This window comes from Microplitis mediator, chromosome 2 (genome assembly GCF_029852145.1).
Source record: "Microplitis mediator isolate UGA2020A chromosome 2, iyMicMedi2.1, whole genome shotgun sequence".
In the NCBI taxonomy this organism is placed as follows: domain Eukaryota; kingdom Metazoa; phylum Arthropoda; class Insecta; order Hymenoptera; family Braconidae; genus Microplitis; species Microplitis mediator.
Window position 1 is genome coordinate 13,818,449 of NC_079970.1, and position 22,161 is coordinate 13,840,609.

Consider the following 22,161-nt stretch of genomic DNA (forward strand, 5'->3'; position numbering starts at 1 on the left):
CAAATTTCCGTCAGCTTCAGGCTTTTCCGTTTTTGACGACAATTTATGTACAACTTTCTATACAATTTGACGTAAATTTACTATCCGAATTAGAATGCAAATTCACTTCAAAAGTTATACACAAATTGTCATCAAAAACTGAAAAGCCCGAAGTTGACGGACATTTGACGAAAAATTCAAAGAAACTTTTACCCCGATAGCCACCTAACCACAAGTTAACTTCAAGCTACTGCCGTATTCTGAAGCCAATTTAAAGGAAAATATTGGAGAGCAAACAGTTACCTTCAAGTTGACAGTAAATTATCTGTAGCTCGAATTCAACTTGACTACAAGTGTTACTGTCAGACAGTGACGTTAAATTGATTTAAAGTTTCACTTCAAATTGACGGCAAGTTTTTCTGTCAAATTACATTCAGATGACGGCAGTTAATTTGCATCAACTTGCACGCAAGTATAATTCAGTCGAGGCTTACCTGAAACTTATCGTTAAGTTAGCCGTAAGTCTTTCACTAACAGAACTTGCTGAGCAATTATATGTAAAGTGTGGCTATCAGGGAAAATTGGTGTAAAACTTTTTCTGAGAATTGACGAAAAATTTTTTCTCGTCAACTTTTGAAGAGAATATGCATTCTAATTCGGTAAGTAAAGTTACGTCAAATTGAATAGCAAGTTGCATACAAATTGTCGTCAAAAACGGAAAAGTCCGAAGTTGACGGACATTTCGCGAAAAATTCAAGGAAACTTTTGTAAGTAAACTTTTGCTAAAGCAAACTGTGCTATTAGGGTAACTTTTGGTTAAGGTGGCCACCAGGGAATTTGACAGAAAGTTTGTATGAAAGTTTCCTTAACTAATTGAACATAAACTTTTTACAGTCAACTTGCGTCAGATGACGGCCGTTTCTTTCTGTCAACTTGCAGTCAGTCAAAGTGGATATCAGGGTATGCTCTATATTTTTTACACCGCACCATATTCCAGTCGAGTGTTGAAAAGTCTAAGGGCAACAGCTATTTAACGTGAAATTGAAATAAAATTTTGCAGAACAACCCTTATTCTTAATTAATTCGGAAGATACCCGAATGTTATTTCTCGGTAAACAACTTTATTCAAATTATTAAAGGTAATAATTATAATTTTTAATATTGTTATCATTTTTTTTATAAATTTGGTGGACTTACAATCCACAGTATTTTTCATAAAACATTTTTACTGTTTTGAATTTCGAGTCCACCTATTTACTTTACCTTGTTCTTTTCTCCTATTCATTTTCTGATCGTCTTATATTCTGAATTAAAAATATCTACAAATGGTGAGTAATTAATCATTGTTAAATCAGCAGTCTGCTTATGATTTTTAAATTTTCAAATAATCAAATTCTACTTAATTATAAAATGTACACAAACATTTTTACAACTCCTTCAGAAGCAATTTTTCACATTAATTTCTGTTCATTCGAAATTCGTAGGTTACAAATGGAAAAATTATTGATTGTTTGCTTATTTTCCTGCCATTGTAATTACTATTTATTTGATGTATTATCAAAAATTAGCGAATAATTATTTGAAATTTTTCAAATTTTTATTTGCAGGTTAATCAATATTATTAAGAGAATAAGGAAAAGTTTGTTCCCGCCATATTTATATATGATAGAATTAGTTAATGTTATTAAATTTGGTATCGTTTGATAGGTCTTGACTTGAATTTGTGCCTTTTCATGGTTTAAATTCTTTTTTATTGCCAAGTATCGAGATAAATAAATTTATCTATATCATTCGAATAGCATTTAAATTAGGCGGGAAAAAAAGACGATCGTATTTATTTTCTTTAAATAAATTAATATTTTAATTATTCTGTCACTGAATATCACTGAATATATATGATTATTATATATATAATTAAGAGAAAATAAGAAAAATTTAGTCTATGCCATGTCTTCTATGATAATAAAAATTAAACAGATTCAATTGGGTATCAGTGAAAAAAAATTCATTGGACGACTAATAAAACAAAATTTGACCCTGTAGTTTTTTTTCAAGAATCCCATGACTATACAATCATCGAAATCAATAAATTTGCGAGTTAATGATGAGATTTGTCTCATTAAATTTCAATGATAATAGAAATAAACAAAAGATTCCAGAGTTAGTTTTAGAGTATAGATTTTAATAAACAGTTAAATTCAAATCATATTTTGTAAATTTGGTAGTAATACTCAAGCAGTCACGTACGTTGCTCGTATATTTTATATTTCATTAAAGACCTCATAGTTTTTAATCAAAGAATTATTTTACAATTCAATATAACAATAATTATTAATCTTACAACTATTATTATTCATAATGATAAAGACATTCTATAATTAATTTTTATGTTATTTGTTGAACTGTAATTTAAATCTAACTTAAACTTGTGACGATGTACTTTATAATTTCACAAGTAAATTTAAAGACTCGAAATTTTACAAATAATAAACCGATTGAATTGAAGAATTTTCAATAATTAATACTCAAATTTTTAATCGAGCATGACTAAAAAGTGTAAGTAGCAAACAACCGGCAATTTTTTCATAAACAATACAGAGTACATTCTGAAATTCACCTCGAGTTGCTGTCGCGAATGCTGCTAATAAGGGATACAGTTACTTGGGACGCATTTTAGAGTGTAACCTAAATATCATAAACAAAAAAAATCTATTGAAAGAATGTTTCAAATTTTAAATGCCCATATTTTAATCAATGCTTCTAATTATATGTTATTTATTACAACAAATAAATTTCAATTATCTGCTATTTTCACTATCGTGTATTATCAGTTGCTCGTTTGGATATAAATTTGTTGGAAATATTTTCAAAAATTATATCAGCTATTATTTTCGATAATTCATGATCAGAATAAATAAAATACAGGGTGGCTACAAGCCGGGAAAACCAAGAATTATCAGAGAATTTAATGCAACCAAGGAATACCATGTAAATTTCAGGGAATTTCGAAAAGTATCCGGGAATATGATTGCGACAGTCGAAAATTTTTTAATAAAACACTAGTCACAAAAATTAAAGAAGATTAAAAAAATTCAAAATTTATAAGTCATTGTAACAGGGTAAAATAGATTCCAATGACTATTTATTAAGATCTAAATTTGGATTTGTCCACGGTCGATAACGGGTCCTAATTATAACCCGGTTTATTAAATTGAGTGATTCGACATGTCACCGGGTGTCGCTAATCAGTGAGACTCGAACATCCGTCCCTCTCTTTGGCTAATTAATTTAGTAGGGATGAGTTTTCCGGGGGTGAGTTTTCCGGGGGTGAGTCGAAGAGTTATAAGGGAGTGCAGTGCCAAAAATCGAGAGAGTGAGTCGGACGACCGAAGGCGATGGACGCCTAAGTGAAGTGAACGACTAGAGTGATTGAACGCATCATCTACACCATTCTATACGAGGCAAGACGAGGACCTTAATAATCTGGAGCAAGAATAAATCAGACAATCGGGAACCAGAAGAGCAGATTTACCTGTAAGGAAAACTGGACGACAGTTGGAGGAATAGCCGGACATCAGCTACCAGTCTCATCTGGTTGCTGCTGTAAAATTCATCAAGGTAAAATTATAATTAATTAAGGCCAGAATTTATATTCCAATGGCAGAATTAATTATAATTAATTTAATTAATATCTTTCCGTTGGTTCTCGCGTATATAATGTAACAGGTAAAATTGGGAATATTATTATAAATATATAACACAGAGTAAATAGTTAATTGATTAGTGTCAAAAATTTGTAACGGATATAATTGGGTTTTAATTATTAAATATTCGATGGGTAATTAATTAATTGATTACTGTCAGAGAAAACGTCAAGTCAGTTTCGTATGTTACCAGAAACTCAGAAGTTAGACGAAACAGAAAATATGTATTGAAGAAAATTAGTGATTAAAAGTGTGATCGATTTAATCAACAAAAGAAGTAATTGTTAATTACTAAAATTTGACTGTATAAATTATCCAACTACCCCTTTTTGCTTGGTTTAGCTCGCCGGAGTCCAGGGTTCAAAAGGGGTTTTTAATTTATAGACAGTGTTAATTAATCAATCAACAAAACTTTACTTAACTGAAAAAAAAGAAACTCTTTTCCAAAAGAAAGAAAACACAGATTTAGACAATAAGAAACTAGGATTTATTATTAAATAATTACAATGGCTTCCAGCCCTTTTCTACTACCTCTTACAATAATTAATATTGATAATTAAACGCGGTTTTAATATTATATAATCACGGCTTGTTGTTTATTCAATAATTTACACGGTTTATTGCTAATTAAGCAATTTATACACGGCTTACACGGTATACACGGTCACACACATACTCAAAAGTTCGCGGTCTACAACGCGGTACTACCCCTCCCGGGTGCTTCAGGGGAGTCTGGTCGACTACCCCGTCGGCCCTACACGAAGTCCCGTCCCAGAGGGTAAGCGGATGGTCTCCGTCTAACCTCCACCTACGCGGCTAGTTCTACCTACCGTACCTCAGCAGAAGGCCTTAGTACGGGGACACCAAATCTCCACGAGAATAAAAATTTCGCTTACCTTGATCCGGTCGGACGTGGGGTAGGCGAAGTTCCAGATGTTGTCCAGGGAATGGCCTTCCTCTAGAAAACGTCTCGGGAGACTAAGTTGAATTGTACGGGCTCATATGCGCGGTTTTATCATTATATCTACCCGTTGTAACTGTGGACGGGAATAAATTCCATCGCCCTCTGTTGTTGACATCGAGAGTATACGGTTTGTAAAATTTTTCTAAGTCCCAAGTTTCAAAGTCAAAGGGAATCGAGAGAAATTAATTTTATCAAAGGTAAAATTGAATTTAAAAGAAAAGAATTCGCTTAAGCTGTTAAATAAATACTAAGTCCCGAGAACTTAGCCGTGCGAGCGACGATAATCCGGGTGGGCGGATAGAAAATGAAAGAATGAACGATTGAAATATTAGAGTTTATTTTAATTTCAACTAATATTTCTTGTATTTCAGTTCATTTTATAATTCATTTAATCTCTTGAATCTTTTAAACGATTCATTTGAAATCTATATAAGCGTTTTTATTTTATTTCCTTTGACTTTGGTGCTCAGGACTTAGAATAATTTTCGCTCGGCCGCGCATTCACATACTTATGCCGTACATCCATATAATTTTATATCTCGGTATATTCATTCAACTTAAACTAAAAAAAACAACACAGCCATATAAGTATAAATAAATAATACGTCATTTCCGAAAGAAAATGATAATGTTTATAATAAAAAAATAAACCCAAATAGTATAATAGAGTAATACAAAAATTTAGTTGTAAACAAAAAGTATAAGTCATATTCATAAGAAATAATAGAAGTATAAATAAGAAATAGTTCTTAAGTCAGACTAGTAATAAGAAATAGTAATAGGAAAGTAGTAATTAGTTATTAACGCAAAAACATAAACGTATTATTAGAATTTTAGTCCTAGATTTAAGTTTACTAGTTTTGAGTATTTATAGTAGATATAAGAATAATAATTAGTGAATAAGCAGTATTAAGTCATACTAAATAGAAACATAAGTAATAGTTTTTAAGTCAAATAGATATAAAATAAGTACAAAAGTAATTAGTTGTTTAAACATAGTATTTAGAATTTTAGGCCTAGGTTTAAGTATACTAGTTATAATAGTTTTTAAGTAATTTTAGTAACAATAGTCATAGTGATAAGAAAAAAAAATAAATTAAGCACAAAATATCACAATTTTCACATCACAGGTGCCCTCGAATACTGGTCCTCTCCAGCTCACCATCACAATAAATTGGAAGATGTAGGCCGTTGGCCATTACAACCACGCGCCTCGTCTTCTCAAAAGTTTTCGCGCCGCTCTTATTCGCCATCTTGTCTATAACTCTAAATTATTTTATCCGAAGCCTTTGGCTGGAATCAAATAATTTTCCCGCGTAAATAATTAATTGAATAAATTATTCGATAACGTCAGTAAATTAATTGAGGCCGGAATTTATTCCAGTGGCTGAATTAATTCATAAATGAACTTTAATTTACTCGAATCCGTCAGTAAAATTCAGGACCCGAGTGACGCCAACTCAATGGCCGAAATTCTAGTCAATTCATAACGTAATTCTAGTCGCAATTTAATTATAAATTGATTTTAAGTTAATTAATTTAAATATTTAAATAAAATGAAGTCATAAAAGAACGCTAGAATTTTGGTAAATTGTTATTGAGTAAAATGGAAAGAAACGGATTATATTATTGTGAAGTAAATTAATGTATAAAAATAGTATGTAGGAAAATTATTAGTGAAAATTATGAGGAAAACGAATTAATTAATACTTAATCTAAACAACAAATTAATTAATTAATATATGTAAAATCAGTGAGTTAATTGGAAATTAAGGAAGTGATAAATTGTAATCAGAATAAGTTAATGTGGAAATTTTATATGGGAAATTTAGTTGAATTAGAGTCATAAAATTTTGGGTGAAAAGATTGTGATGATATTAAAAATTCAAAACTAAAGTAGAGTCTTAAATAGAGTCAAATTAATGTTAATTAAAAGAAACTGTGTCTGTGATGTAGGTCCGGTGGACAAAAATTAAAGTTAGGTTTAAGATATGTCCGGTGGACACTAGGAAATAAGAAAATGCGGGTTAACGTCCTGTGGACGGTTTTTTAAAGTAGAAATTAAGAAAAATAAGGTTTAACGTCCGGTGGACGGTTTTTTATCAAGGTGTATTAAGGTTAAAGGTTTAACGTCCGGTGGACGGTTTTTTAACGAGAGAGTGTGTGTGTGTGTCACGTCCGGAAGACGCTTAAAATACGTGTGTGTGTGGGAGTGTGGAAAACGTCCGGGAGACGTAGTAAAATTTAGTTTGTCATAAGTTTATTTGGTCATAAGATTTGTTTGTCATAAGGTTATTAATTGTTATTAAGGGAAAATAAATATAAAAGCAAGGTGCTTAATTAATTGAGATTGAAAATAAAGTTTTAAATAAATTTAATTCAGCCTGTTCATCATTCCTCTCCTCTCTCACAAAACTATAATTTTACAACGACCCTGAACATCTAATAAAAATACAATTAACATCCGGTTCTGGAAGGCCGAATCCATCTTCCAGTGGCGCCCTAATGTTCGTCTATAATATTTAGGTGCGACCAGACTAGGCAAGCTAAACACTCTGTCATATCATTTTTATCAGGATCCAATTCGTAGGAAAATGGTCGTACAACAGAAACAAAAAAAATTTTAGCTCCAAGTATCGAGTTGTCTGATCTGGTCTTGAAATTTTTTTATTATGAACAGTTCCAGAGCAACCTTCAAAAAACCATCGAAAAAAAAAATTTCCAAATTTTTGCTTGTTTTAAAAAGCGTCCATGGGCTTCAATAAATTTTTTTCAATAATTACCATTGACTTTTGATTACTCCGAAACCGCGCATACTAATAAAGTTGGAAAACCAGACCAGAAAACTAGACACTTGGAGCTACAAGTTGCTTATTTGTTTTTGTTGTACGACCATTTTCCTTCGAGCTACAGCCTGCTGAAAATCACTCAAAAATTTAAAATTTTTTCATATTCCTCAATTTTTGGGACTAGTATATTATGAATTTATTTAAATCATAAAATTTCTCATTAAATACTTTCACTGACTTATTTTTAATATTGAATAATAAAAAGTAGGCCATATTTTTTATTGACTTTTTTTTGTTTCTCGCATGATTTAACCACCAGATTTAATTATTGACAATGAAATATAATAAAAATTTTGAATATTTTAATGATACGAATAAAATTTCTGAATTAGGGAAAAATGTGAAAAACTCTATTGAGAAACCGGGAAATATCAGGGAATTTTTAAATCATTTCTTTGTGACCACCCTGAAATACAATGTAAACAAGATAATATTACTAACTTTGGACAAATTTTTTCAAAAAGAAAAAAACGTAAAAAAAAAATAAAGAATGTTTTTTCGTCATGTTTTTTTTTACTTATAATCTCCGTTTGTTTGACTTTGATAACTATTAAAATAAATTTAAATTAAATTTTTACGTCATTCCGTCACAGAAACTCACACTAACCATCATTTGATGAGTTTTTGGCAAAGTCACTACCCATATAACAATCTTTTTCAATTCTTTAGCAAGTCTGCTCTCAAGATCGATAGCTGCTAGTGTCTTTTTCTACGTATGTGTCTTGCTGCAGATACTTGTGAACAGATTCCAATAGCAAGTCTAGTGGAAGCCTTACAAGAAATTCGTGTTAAGTTATAACTCAATTCTGGAGGAAGACTTTAGTTGAAAATAGTTGCGCATGGCTTGCTCAAGAACTGCTCAAGGCTCGAAATTGATTTTGAGCCTTGATCAGATCTTGAGCGAGCCATGCGTAAGTACCTACTGTAAGTTACTGGTGCACGATATGCGTCAGACACTGTTTCATTGCACGTGTTCAAGATATCTTTAATATTCTTGCCTACGATACCATGAGCTAGACATACACAAATCTTGACATAGGTTTCTTGATACACGATCTTGCGAAAGACACATACGTAGAAAAAGATACTAGCAGCTAGGGGTCTTGCTCAAGATACTTACTCCAGAATCTTACTCAAACACGTGTTACTAATGTAATAAATCATGTAAATACGAAATCTCTCACGAATTATTTAAAACGCGAATAAAATTGAATAGGATCACATTAAAGAATTGATAAGAATTAAACTACTGTGAAATCACAACATTTTCGGAAAGAGTAATAAGATAAGACAATAATTTTATCACTCATTTTTTAAAATCACAAATTTGTTCTGTGGTTTAGTCCTAATAATCGTCCCGGTCTCGATGTAAATTTTATAATTACTAATATTTGTATGATGCATTTAATGTAAGATTTAAATGTTTGTATCTTTTCAGATGACTAATATCACAGAAAGCTCGTCATATCCAGATGCTAACACAGCTATATCGCAAGGAAAACGTCACCTTCTAGTTCGAGATTATACAACAGCTGTAACTGCCTTTGCACAAGGGCTAGAAATGTTGTCACAACAGTATGGTGAGAAGGGTGATGAATTAGGTGAGCCATATCTTCTTTACGGTCGTGCTTTACTAGGATTAGCACGAGAAGAAGCTGGAATATTAGGAGGTGGTGTACCCGGTAATGAAGAAGGAGATGATGGTGACAGCGAAGAAGACAATGGTGATGAGGAAAAATTGAATGATACTGAGAGTAAAGATCTTGGAAGTGAAAAGTCAGAAAATACTACATCTGAGAGTCCAAGCAACAAGTTAGTCGAAAAAGAAAAAGTACTGATACCTGGTTCGAGCAAAGAAACAGTACCAAATATCGATGAGACAGACAGCGTATCATTGAAAAATGAAGCAAATGGTGGAAACTCAAGTAAAGAAGATGATGATGATGACGAGTCTGGACATGGAATAGATTTGCAAGTCGCTTGGGAAGTTCTTGAGCTTGCCAAGCTTGTTTTTCATAAACGTGGACCATCGGGTTCCAAAAATCTTGCTGAAACGTACAGACTGTTGGGTGAAGTAGCAATGGAAAGTGGCAATCACGAAATTGCAGTTGCTGATCTTGAACAAGCTTTAAAAATACTGAGCACTGTTGAGTCCTTTGAAGCAAGAGTCATGGCAGAACTTCATTATCAATTAGGTCTTGCGTATTCATTACTTAACGATTTTGATTTAAGTATTGAGCAATTTAATAAAGCCACGAGTTTATTAGAACTTAAAATCAAAGAATTGGAAAATTTAGAAGAATCGCCTGAATCAGACGATCCATTTTACACAGTTGAAAACGAAATCAAGGAGCTGAAAGAATTATTGCCAGCAATTCAAGAAAAAATCACAGACATGAATGATTTCAAACAAGAGGCTTACAAACGTCTTATTGAAAGAGTAAAAAACGACGTTACTAGTGGCTCCATTAATACTGCAAGTACGAGCTCCACATCAATAAATACCTCAGAAAATTCCATTTCTGCTAACGAAAGCAAGCCTGCTCGTGATATCTCGCACCTCGTACGTAAGAAACGTAAAAGTGATGAAGCAGTATTGCAGGATACATCACCTGTAAAAAAAAAATACTAACGTAACATGGCAAGTTTCAAAATATTTAACAATGTGTGTGATTACGTCCGTAGGATCTTCAATAGTTACTTTTTTGTATTTAATCTGTTGAAAATGAATATTTAAATACAATAATTATTTTTTTATAAAGCAATTATACATAAGATACTAAACTTCACTTTTTTCATCACTCAGTTAAAACTGTAAATATTGAGAAAATCAAAATAACCGTGATTTAGAAATAATTGAAACATTCGTCATTTATCATTATTAACAACAATTATTTTATATGTCGAGCTGTTTTAACTATCTTAAAGATAGTCATTGAAGTTCCAAGAAGGATAATACTATTACTTTCAACTACTTACTTTTCAAGATTCAAAATGTTAACAATTATAAATTTAGATAAACAATTGATTGCTCTTGTATTTCGTATGATAATAGATAAGTAAATAACCATGAAGCCTTGAGTAGTGTACTTTTTTTTCAATTGTTTATAGTTCTTCTCATTGATCCTCTTTATAAGCTACCGAAATAAGTTAAATGTTTCATAAATTGGCAATGTGAAGCTATTACTAAATTTTAAATAGTTATATCAAAGCCAAATATTATAGAATAATAACATTGTTTCTATCTCGTATCATTCTTTAGAATTTTCTCTTTCAATCAAATTATGCTCAATCATTTACGTTAATTAAAAGGAAAGATGTGAAACCAAAACAAAAAACTCAAAATATCCTGAAGTCAGCTGTCCCTAATTAGAAAATCTCATAGAATCCAATAGATTTTGGAAGGGTATGCCCTTGCTTCCTCGTACCAGAAAGTTCGAGCAATCCTCTTTTCAGCAACTCTGGATTAGAGTACTGGGTTCTGAAATACCGCCCTGACGGATTTGAATCACGGTGGATCCACGGTGGTTTTGTGCCATTTTACCACCGTGTACCCACGGTGTAAATACGGTGGTTCCACAGTGTACCCATCGTGTTAACGAGGTATACTCACTGATATTTATATATAAGAATATAAATCTTTATAGTTCAATTTCATATAAATATATAAAATTACATTATTTTGTATATAATCTTACATATTTATCCATTCAGTCAAAAAACTTTCATAACATTTTTTAATTTTTTATATAATCTTATAAATTATAAAAATTGAGTTCTAGCAAATTCTATCTAATAGCAATTTCTGAGTAAATATAAAGCTGTGCAGGTGTGTGAATCATAAAATTTTGTGAAATAATTTAGATAGGTCCATATAACGTAACATTATTCGAAAAAAATGATTTTATAATAATTTATAAACCTTATCAAGTCGATGAAATTTTTTAATTTGCCGCATTCATAAATGTTATAAAGTATACAAACTTTGTTTAAATTTTTGGAAATAGGCTAACAAGACCATTGGCGGAACAGTTAAGGGAATTTTGAAGCTTCAATCAGGAATTTAGTTATAAAAAAAAACCTAGATATTAACTTACAAAATTTTTATTTAAGTTTAAAAAATTTCGACTTTTTATCTATAGAACTGACCAAAACAAGTAGTTATTGTCTAGTTATTACTGGGTATACCACTATTAGTCTCGTTACCCTATAAACAATAATATAATTGAATATAACACAAATAAGAAAATCAATCATTTATTTGACGACTTTAATTTTCTTAAGTTCAATTTTATCCAAATAAATACAATCAACTCCATTTTTTAATTGTGAGATTCGGCACAGTGGATAACAAATCAGACTTTGAATTCAAAGGTCTCGGGGTCGAGCCTACCAGTCGGTGGGATTTTTTTGTAATTAAATTTCTGAATCCATCATGGAACCATGATGGGTACATTGTCTAATCATAGTGGGTACACAGTGTCACCACCGTGGAATCACTGTGGTTCAAAACCGATAGGCGATCAAGAGAAATCAGTCTAAAATATATAATCATCGAGAGCAGACAGGCTCAGTAGGACTCAACTTCTTTCTCACCCTCTCGAAGTTATTGTTAAGAATATCTTGACAATATTATAAATTACTTCAATTGTATATTTTCACACTTCTCAAACTATTTCTTTACAATTGCATAAGTTGGATTTAGACATATTAAATAATATATTCAAACGACCAGTTTATTTCAACCACCAAATGGTGACTGTTCAACCCATTTATAATTATATGTAAGTTTGTCATTCGTCCACATTCATAATCAACCGCTCAACTACGCCAGCGCCAAAGCATCGACCAGGACGTAACATAAGTTTAAAATTATTCCGATTAGATGATTATACACCTGAATCAAACGTTCGTTTCATTCACGAAAGGAGAGCTTAACTTACCTCGAGTTATCGTATAATCTAATTATAGAAAAATTGTGTGAAATAAAGAAACATTTCCTTGAATTATTCATCGTGAAAGTGAAATTATACTTATGAATCAAGTAAGCTAAGTTACTTGATTCAATTAAACTATCTGCTGCCAAAATATTATGACATATTTATTTGAATCATTAAATATTTTCTTGTAAATGAGAGTTATTTTTCTCAATGCAGAGTCCGTTCAAAAAGTAAATTGAAGCTGAATACTCATGCTTGTTGGTTCTGGTATTAATATCAAATAAGCTGAAAATTTTTTCTAAATCCTTGGATACTTTCAAATCGGAAAAAATTCCAAAAGTTTTTAATTCGTAACATTTCTTTCGATTTAAGCTCACAGTAGTTGAAAAAAATTTTTTAATGAAAAGTTCGTAAACCAGAAATTACAAGTTTCAAAATTATGCTTTTTAAAATTGAGTTACAGTATTCGGGAGAATTACGATATTTCACAGCAAAAGTACGGTATTTTTCCCGTAAATTTGCAGAAAGAAAATGGAAATTTACCACAAAGTGAAATATTGTACCGTAAAAACTGTAAAAATAAAAAGACATATGGTGATTACGGTAAAAATGCCGCAAATTACAGTAAGTTGCGGTAAATTTACCGTATAAAAACCTCATCTAACGGCAGATTACTGTAATTCGGATCCACCAGGGATAGATCGCTTTTCAAGATATTACAGCATTCCAAGAAACACTAAAAAACAAATTTTTATTTTTTTTTCAAGTAGTGTATCAAATGAACTATTTTTTTTTCATTAAAATAAGCTTCAAGGAGTCAACAATTATAACTAACACAGTTAACAAAATAAGAAAAAAAATGTCTATTAACATGAATATTATTCGAGTCGATTTGACTCCCATTTTACAATTTAATTATTCATTAAAGCTTACAATTTGCCCAATAAAATTAAAAAATAAAAACATTTATTTTATAGTTGTGTCATATACAAGCATTTCTTGGAGGACTTATTTAAAATGATAAAACTAGAACTTGAATTTGCTGGAAGCGCACATAGAATATAAAAAAAACTCAGTTAGTTTTAAATTGTTGAAACTGTCGATCAATCCAAATTTATATTAGACTGCGGTTTCAATTAATACGTTAAGTTTAATAAGCGCAACATCAAGATTATTTTAATTTGACATAATAGAATAGTGTAAATTACTCTAACGGTTTTTTTTTGTCATTAAAAATACTATGATTTTGCAGAATATAATCCAAACCACGATTTAGTACAACTCGTCTTAAAAATATATAATTTAGAAATGTTTGTGAAAATGACGTTTTAACGAACGCCATCAATTATTATCATGTATTGAGCCCTTTCGGAAATCGTCTTTAATAATATTTTGATTCACTTGATCATTTTCATACTCTACAAAATCATCGAACAAACTTGGCCATGCTTCGGCATCATCATATGCTCCCAGATCATTGCCAATAACTTCGACAAAATTAAGGAACATATTCCATGTATCCCTAGGTATTCCACGTATATGATGACATTCCAAAAAAGTTAACCACCTTGAGAGTAAAGGCGGTTCTCGAATTGTGAAAACTAATTTCCATAGAACAACAGCCATATCTACAGGGAGGATCCTTTGACCTGAAGTCACGTCAAGACCAAAACGAAATGTAAATCTATACAAGTCTTTAAACATATCACCATTATTTATGAGTTCTTGAACTATTTCTGGTAACCGTAATTGTATACCACGTATACTGTCTACTCGCATTGATTTTAATCCGTTAAAAAACTCCTTACGCGTAAATTGACACATTTGTTCAGCTTCAAGTTTCCACGCAAGAATTAGAACTTTAAAGTCATTGGGTGAGAGTTGAAGATCGTTGCAAAGTCTTTCTATTCCATCAGCTAGTATTATGTCTTCGTGTGGATCCTATTAAGTGAAGAAAACAAGTATCACAGTAAATTAAATCCAAAGGAAACGTAGGTAACTAAAACAAATAATGGAAATTTACCTTATATTGGTCAAATAACACTGACAATTTTTCATCTATCGATTCTTTTTGATGTTTATCACTAAACGTAGTAACACTTGTTGTGACTGAACGACAAAGAGGAGGAAATCTTGCATAAAAAGCTCGTGATATTCGTAAATTATTTTGAATGATCGGCAGTGACCCACAATTGTCAGAACCTATATTGTTTGGTACCGATACAGTAGATACAAGAGATTTCTTATTACTATTAGTTTGAGTCTCATTCGAAATCAATTCTTTTGTACAAGAATTTAGTGGAAACAATCTCTTGAGCTCCATAGTGTCTGAGATAAGAGTTCCAACTGGCTTTAATAATTTATTACATTTACATGTTGTAACTTGTATAATTTAGAAAAAGTATACCTTCTTTAAGGTCAGGTACGTTTGACTGATCAGTGATAGACGACTGAGGTGGCGCTTTAAAACAAGACCAGCAGTTTCCCATTGATTATTATTTTTGATTCTACTCAAGTAAATTAATTTTTGCATCTGTGATTCAGTCTTTAATTGGCAGTTCTGTTTCTAAATAATAACTATAATGCTTCATATCTAATTAAACAATTTAAAGTTAAAAAATACAGTATAAAACTATCTTAACACAGTTATATGCATATGGGGCATTCCACGCCAAATCGACCACTTTTGAACCCGACCCCTTTAGATTTGGCTGAAAATGTTTTCTCTTTTTCTACCCCATCAAAAACGTTTCTCATAATTTTTTCAAATTTTTTCACCCAACCGAAAAAAAGTTATAAATTTTTGAAAAAAATGGCTTTTTTTATTTTAAATAGCTATAACTTTTTCAAAATTCGACTGATTGGGACGTTTTTTTTTTTTTCAAAATTTTTGTTTTTAAATGTACTTTTTGAAAAAAAATACAAAAAAATTATTGCAACCTATCTTCATTGTTTTTTTGTAGATTTTTAGAAAAAATCAAAAATTTTTCGATGTTTACCATTTTTGTTTTTTTATATAAAACTTTGACATTTTCTGCAGATCCTCAAATTTTTTCAGAGTGATGTTTTTTCGATTTAGATTTTTTTTCCCTATTGAAAAAAAAATTTTTTTACAACTAGCCTTATTTCTCATAACACCATGCTTAAAATTTTTGAGAGTGCTCAGAAAACTTCCAAATTTGGGAAAAAAAAATAAAAACGATAAATTTAAATGGTAATCCTCGAAATAATTTGAATTTTGTTCGAAAAATCAAGTTTAAAAATAGAAGGACATTCTGAATAATTTTTTTGTATTTTTTTCTGAAAGCTACATTCAAAAACAAAGAAAATGAACAAAAAAAGTTTTCGTTTGGTCCATTTTTGGACAGAGGCTGGCAATTCAAAAAAATTCCTTCTACACTCATTGTTTTATCTGCAGAAAATTTCAACGTTTTATATAAAAAAACAAAATCAAAAATCAAAAATGGTAAACATCGAAAAATTTTTGATTTTTTTTTAAATCTACAATAAAACAATGAAGATAGGTTGCAATAATTTTTTTGTATTTTTTTTTCAAAAAGTACATTTAAAAACAAAAATTTTGAAAAAAGAAACGTCCCAATCAGTCGAATTTTGAAAAAGTTATAGCTATTTAAAATAAAAAAAGCCATTTTTTTGAAAAATTTATAACTTTTTTTCAGTTGGGTGAAAAAATTTGAAAAAGTTATGAGAAACGTTTTAGATGGGGTAGAAAGTGAGAAAAAATTTTCAGCCAAATCTAAAGGGGACGGGTTCAAAAGTGGTTGATTTGGCGTGGAATGCCCCATACATACCCCGATTTAAAAAATTAATTGAATAGAATTGAAAAAGATGAAATATTAATTCATTTCAATTCCTCGATTTTTTTCCGCATTCATCAAACCAATTCACCTCTATTTTTTTCAATGACTAAATAATTTTTGAATTTCTGGTCTCGTAGGAAATTCACAAAAATTAAAATATAAAAAATTTTTTATTTTTCTGAATTGATTTCAATCAGTCAATAAAATTAAATTTCTGGTCTCGTCTATAATTAAAAAAAAAATTAAAATGAATTCACGACGTCGATTTCTTCTAAATTTATTCCAATCAGTAAATGCTATATAATCTCTGGCTTCGCCAATGATTAAAAAAAATTACAATGAACTCATCGACGCTGAATTCGTCTCAATCCATTCCAATCAATATCAAAGTTTGAATTCTTTTGAATACTATTCAATATCACTGTAATAATTGGAAAGAATTTAAAATACCGAGGTTTTAATTAATATCAATTATTTTAGAGACTACTTCGAGAATTGAAATGAATTCAAAAGCATTAAATTTGTTTCAATTTTTTTCAATGAATTTTTTAAATCAGGGTATATGTATTTGTAATTACCCCATAAATATTTAATTAATTTTCATAAATTTTCAAGTTTCCAGTAATGGTTGTCATAGGACAGCTGATACAATTTCAAATAAAATGAAATTTCAAGTCTGTAACATTAATTTTAATGGTATTTCAAAATACTGAAAAAAAAAACATTAATTTTTTTTATTAACTTACATTTTTCCATTTAGATTGGTTGGCCGAATTCGACCAAATATCGTCATTTGTTTCTCCAACATACAGAAATCTTGTTTTAACATGTAATAATTTTATATTTTTTAAAGATTTCTATGCTCTTTGAAAACATAATGAATCATCTAGACATGGACATGGATTACATCCATATGTTTATTTGTAAACAAAATATTGATGCCATAGTTTATTTTGCGAGTAGTTTCAATGACTTTTTTTAATTTCTAAACCATGATCGACCAATCGAAATTAAGTGTAATTAAAATTCATTAGACTTTCACTAGGATTTTTGTAGAACAACCGTTCGTTTTATTACAGGGTATAGAAAAAGAGCGGCTATTTATACGTAATACATTAAATTACTATAATATAGTGACTAATTGAAATTAATAAAAATTTAATATCAATAAAAGTTTAACTGAAATAAATAAAAAAAAGATTAATACACAACTTTCGAAATAGTGAACTCTAAGTAAAATGTTAGGAATTAGCGCTTTGGTGCCATAATATAAAATCCCATTTATCTGAATAAATAACTTACCACTTGATTATTTTGAATCGGTGAGAAATAAGTACCGAATTTTTAAAAATTGTATACAGTTGTCTATTTTTGGAATTTAACCATTAATGTTTTATTTTTGAGGTTGTATATCTTTTCTGATCTATGACAAATACATTTATGACGTTAATTTTAGGATTGATTCACAACAGTAAAAACTTGTTCAGAGTTTCAGAGCCGTATCTTTCCCATGGTATAAAGTCTTCCCAGAAAGTAAGTCGCTGTCGGGAATCGTCGGAAATTTTCGTTTTGTGATGTTAATGTGTAGTAACGGCGTGAACTTGTTTTTTAATAGTAGGGGTAAAAACCGACGGTGACTTACTCTCTGAGAAGGCTTCAGTAAACTGCCGATGATAAGAGCATGCCCAATATGTGCCTCACTCTCCTTTATTCTTGAACCCATGTCGAGTTGTGCTGTCTTCTACCCCATTCTTTATATTGGTATTTGTATATATACACCCAAGTGGCCAGCTCAGCTTTTTGTTGGCTTTTAGTTATCTATTCCAAGTCAACTTTTTGCTATTTCTAAATGTTATCAAAATGGTAACAAAAAGTACTTTTGAAAAAGATAACTTTTAAAAGTTGTCTTAAAGTTAACATAAAAATGTTAACAAAATATAATATGAAAATGTTAGCAAAATGTTACCATAAAATGTAGTTATAAATGGTGACTTTTTAGAGATAAATAAAAGTTACCAATTTAATGTTGATAATTTATCATCGCTAAAATGTTACATATATGTTGACTTTTTAGTATTATTCAAAAGATAGCATTTTATTGTTAACATTTTACTAACAATTTTGGGTTAACATTTTGCTAATATTATAGTATTTCATTTTGTTATCAATTTGTTGACATTTAGATGTTTTCAACCACAAAAAAGGCGGTAAACGCTGTACAAGCCGCCATTTCGGATATATATATATATATATAAACGCTCGAGTGTGATGTGAACAACATAACCTAATATTATTTTGTCTTTTAATTACTGTGAAATAATTTATAATATAATTTATAGCTATTGATTAACAATACTCAACGGTTCATAAAAGGTAAAATTTTATATATAAGTATGGAAAATTTTCGACAGCGGATACGAAAACCGCTTGATTTGCTTGGACCACGACAACTAAAACGACGTACGCAACAAATACTTGCACTGGAATATTTGTTATCTAACTTAAATAATAATAATAATAATAACACTAACATTAATATTTACAACAATAACAATAACGACAACGACCATGACGACGATAACAGTAGCCGCGATTCAGACGTTTCAGATGATCCTAGCCGTTTTTCAGGAGCTGTCGATCAAGCTAATGATGAGCCTTTGCCATTGATTGATGGGCTTAACTTTTTTGATCAACCAGTAACCCGATCAGAGTATTAGTTACTTAATTTCCATGTGAACAATCAAGTTGCTAGTGGTGATAATGATTCGATTCTTACTGAGTTCATAAAAGAGTGGCATGTTAAACATAAAATCACACGTGAAGCGACTGACGAACTTTTACGCAAACTTCAATCATAGTCTCAAGAACAATGTTTCTATGCAAAATGAATTTGTAAGTACTAATTAGCTGTTGATATTTCATAATTTTTGAATAACTATCATAAAAATATTACAGAAAGACATGATACGGAAAGCTGGTGGTCGCAATGTACAAAAAGCCACTCGTTTTGCATTGGAATCATTCATTTCTGATGAGTTGGCAAAACAAGTGACATGGTCCGGATTACACAGTGAGATTAAAATCTCAGCATGTTTCTTCGTAGAAATTATTAGTGGTAATAGAGCGATAAATAATATTGTAAGATTAACTATCCTGCTTAAAAAATCCGATAGATTCTCATAGCTGTAAGTATAAGGCCCTATACTTAACTATAGCACTTCTCATAGAACAAATTTATTCTTATAAAATCTCTCTAGGAATTCATGAGAATCTATTGGATTCTATGAGATTTTTTAAGCAAGGTATCTACTCTTCAAGTTCTAGCAATAACTTGCTTTTTGAAGCCTTTGATTGATCTTTCTACTGTCAAAGTAAAATAATTTACAACCAAACAAGCTATAAATAAATGCTGTATTTAAATTATTATGTTCATTAATTTTTCTTCGTTTTTTTTCTTTTTTAGAAATTTTATTAAGCACTTTGAACGTTACAAAACCTGATGTTGAACATCAAATGAAAGCCTGGTTTCAACGCGGTAGTGACCGAGCCAATAAGAATACCGATCCTACAAATGGTTCTGTCAAAAAGCAAAAAGTTGCCAAATAATTTGTAGTTACGATCTTTATATTTACAAGTTGTTTTCAAAAAACTTTTTTTTAATAGTATAAAGAGTTTTCTGTTCTCTAAGCCTAAATTAATGATCTCAAAACATAAAAGTAAGCTTATCAGATAAAAATAAAACTATAAGTTAGTGTCACCAGTGCGCTAGTCACAACAACTAGTCTTGATATTAAGCTCACAATTATTATTACTATTATTGTTATTAATATAAAACCTATGAATGTTGTAAAGAAATTGTTAATAAATTTAAGCATTCCAATTATAAAAAATTGTATATTTGTCACAATAAACTGCGAGTGATTACAATTTACAAATAAATATAAACACAATTCTAAAAATATTCTATCATGAAATGAAATATTTATTTTTTCTTGTTTAATATATGTATATAAACAAGAAAAAATAAATATTTCATTTCATGATAGAATATTTTTAGAATTTATGTTTGTTTATTTGTAAATTTTCAAATTTCCCGCGGTTTATACTACCCCTAACCTCTAATGATCCTTAAAATTGTTAACATTAAATCAACTAAAATAAGACTGATTTGTTAAATTAAAGTCAACTTTTTTCCATCAACTTGTTACCAATAAAAAGTTAACAATTTGTTATGTTTTTGGTAACCAAAAACACATTGTGATTTGTTAACAAAAAGTTGAAAAATGTCAACATTAAGTTATGAAAATGTCAATAAATAGTTAACAATTTGTTACCAAAAAGTTATCTTTTTGAGACAGAAAAAAGTTAACATTTTGCTGGACATTAGTAGTGATATTTGTTGATAAAAATTTGCCTTTTTACATCTCAATATAAATGTTAACATTTTTTTTGTTAACTTTTTCGATACGAAAAAGTTAACATTTGGCCACTTGGGGCATATAAGGGTGATTCATTTTGAACAAACATTTTGTTTATCACTCCCACAGCTAAATATTGATGTATATATAAAAAAAAAAAAAAAATACAATTTAAATATACAAGTAAAACATATGATTTAAAAAAATGATCAATTATGATGAATCGAGCTTCCCTGATTAAAATTACTCATTGAAAAGTATTGAAAATTATTTCATTTCTTTTCAATCTATACGGAGATTTTGAAAAATATTAAATGTAATTGAAATTTCGATCATTTGAATACTTTCTAATTCTTATAATTGAATTCAAAAGTATTGAATGGGATTAAATTTTTTATCATTTGAATTCTTTTCAATTTTGATGTGGAATTTAAAAGTATTGAATGGGACTCAATAGTTTATGTTTTAAATTAAATATAATTAAAAAGTATTAATTTTATGTCCAGATGGAAACCTTGTGAAATAGGATTTATTCAAAAGTATTCAATTCCCATCTTTTTCAATACTTTTCAATGAGTATTTTTAATCAGGGTATTTTTATTTCTATGTTTTACATTTGATCGATACTGTTTTACACAACTTATTGATAAATAAATTTTAATTATATAATGTATTCATCTGTACTTTGGTGATATATATAAATGTGATTAATCTTTTGCTGAATAAATATCTCCGCGCTGATAAAAAAAATATTCGTTTACTTTTTTGTCGACTTTCATTATGCTTTGGAATTTGCATTTTTTTCGAGAATTAAATTGTCTCGTAATTTCTTTACTGAGAATATTTATCCATTTCAGGAGAATGAATTGACATCCATACATGCACAAACCCAATCTGAGGAACTGATGTTGGTAAAGCATATTTTAATAATCTTATATATACTATTATAAAAATTAATTAAAAAGTGTTCGAAATTTCGCGCCATTATTTACAATCGATGTATCGATGGTATTATCCTGAAACAAATATCGATAGTAGAATATCGATATTTTTGTTACTATCGTCCATCCCTACTTTACTGCCGTAATTTTTTAATGACTCATACCCTAGTAACCACTTCAACTTGAAATTGACAGTAATTTGACATTGAAATTGCCCGAATTTGCAGATAATTTGACAGCAAAAGTTGGAAAGAAAACTTTGCGGTTAATTTTTCCTCAATTTAGAGGTAACTTTTTACTAGAAAAAAAATGTCAGTAATGTTTATTCTTACCATTTCAAAAGATAAGCAAATTTATACATGAATATGTCTACAATTTGAGGGTAAAAAAATACTTAACAATTATGATCCTGAAGTTAGCCGACGTGTAATAATTTTTGGATTTTATTTTAGACAGTAAATTATAAAAAAAAAAAAATTTGAAAAAATTGCACCTGTAGTTATTTGAATTTTCTACATGTGCATTTTTTGATTTTTTTTTTTTTC

The 22,161-nt window shown here is 29.8% G+C and overlaps 3 protein-coding genes across 8 annotated transcripts; 2 read left to right on the forward strand and 1 right to left on the reverse strand.

Moving 5' to 3' along the window:
• The first annotated feature begins 958 nt into the window (after positions 1–958).
• On the forward strand, positions 959–10,575 carry LOC130678761 (nuclear autoantigenic sperm protein-like). The gene is made up of 2 exons (XM_057486205.1): positions 959–1,118; positions 8,935–10,575. The coding sequence occupies exon 2, from the start codon at positions 8,935–8,937 to the stop codon at positions 10,126–10,128; it is 1,194 nt and encodes a 397-aa protein (XP_057342188.1). The 5' UTR covers positions 959–1,118; the 3' UTR covers positions 10,129–10,575.
• Positions 10,576–13,302: 2,727 nt separating this feature from the next.
• On the reverse strand, positions 13,303–17,832 carry LOC130678763 (DCN1-like protein 3). Of its 3 annotated transcripts, none has more exons than XM_057486212.1 (6): positions 17,560–17,832; positions 17,004–17,436; positions 16,836–16,933; positions 14,844–15,029; positions 14,460–14,786; positions 13,303–14,377 (listed from the first exon to the last, which is right to left on the reverse strand). In XM_057486212.1, exons 4-6 carry the CDS (start codon positions 14,967–14,969, stop codon positions 13,778–13,780), a joined length of 1,053 nt encoding a protein of 350 aa, XP_057342195.1. In that variant the 5' UTR covers positions 14,970–15,029; positions 16,836–16,933; positions 17,004–17,436; positions 17,560–17,832; the 3' UTR covers positions 13,303–13,777. The 3 variants fall into 3 exon arrangements, with proteins under 3 accessions (XP_057342195.1, XP_057342196.1, XP_057342197.1); XM_057486213.1 differs by having other exon boundaries at positions 14,460–14,782; positions 17,560–17,831; XM_057486214.1 differs by having other exon boundaries at positions 14,460–14,764; positions 17,560–17,822.
• A 501-nt stretch (positions 17,833–18,333) lies between these two features.
• On the forward strand, positions 18,334–20,147 carry LOC130678766 (uncharacterized). Of its 4 annotated transcripts, none has more exons than XM_057486219.1 (4): positions 18,334–18,630; positions 18,856–19,149; positions 19,213–19,372; positions 19,721–20,147. In XM_057486219.1, exons 2-4 carry the CDS (start codon positions 19,054–19,056, stop codon positions 19,861–19,863), a joined length of 399 nt encoding a protein of 132 aa, XP_057342202.1. In that variant the 5' UTR covers positions 18,334–18,630; positions 18,856–19,053; the 3' UTR covers positions 19,864–20,147. The 4 variants fall into 4 exon arrangements, with proteins under 4 accessions (XP_057342202.1, XP_057342203.1, XP_057342201.1 ...); XM_057486220.1 differs by having other exon boundaries at positions 18,875–19,149; XM_057486218.1 differs by having other exon boundaries at positions 18,886–19,149.
• Positions 20,148–22,161: the final 2,014 nt, after the last annotated feature.

Coding starts and splice junctions, on each gene's coding strand:
- LOC130678766 (XM_057486217.1), top strand. CDS start 19,054: ATGTTAAACATAAAATCACACGTGAAGCGACTGACGAACTTTTACGCA. Junction 19,150..19,212: donor TTTCTATGCAAAATGAATTT/GTAAGTACTAAT, acceptor AAAATATTACAG/AAAGACATGATACGGAAAGC. Junction 19,373..19,720: donor CTTCGTAGAAATTATTAGTG/GTAATAGAGCGA, acceptor TTTCTTTTTTAG/AAATTTTATTAAGCACTTTG.
- LOC130678763 (XM_057486212.1), bottom strand. CDS start 14,969: ATGCAAAAATTAATTTACTTGAGTAGAATCAAAAATAATAATCAATGG. Junction 14,787..14,843: donor CGTACCTGACCTTAAAGAAG/GTATACTTTTTC, acceptor AAATTATTAAAG/CCAGTTGGAACTCTTATCTC. Junction 14,378..14,459: donor TGTTATTTGACCAATATAAG/GTAAATTTCCAT, acceptor TTCACTTAATAG/GATCCACACGAAGACATAAT.
- LOC130678761 (XM_057486205.1), top strand. CDS start 8,935: ATGACTAATATCACAGAAAGCTCGTCATATCCAGATGCTAACACAGCT.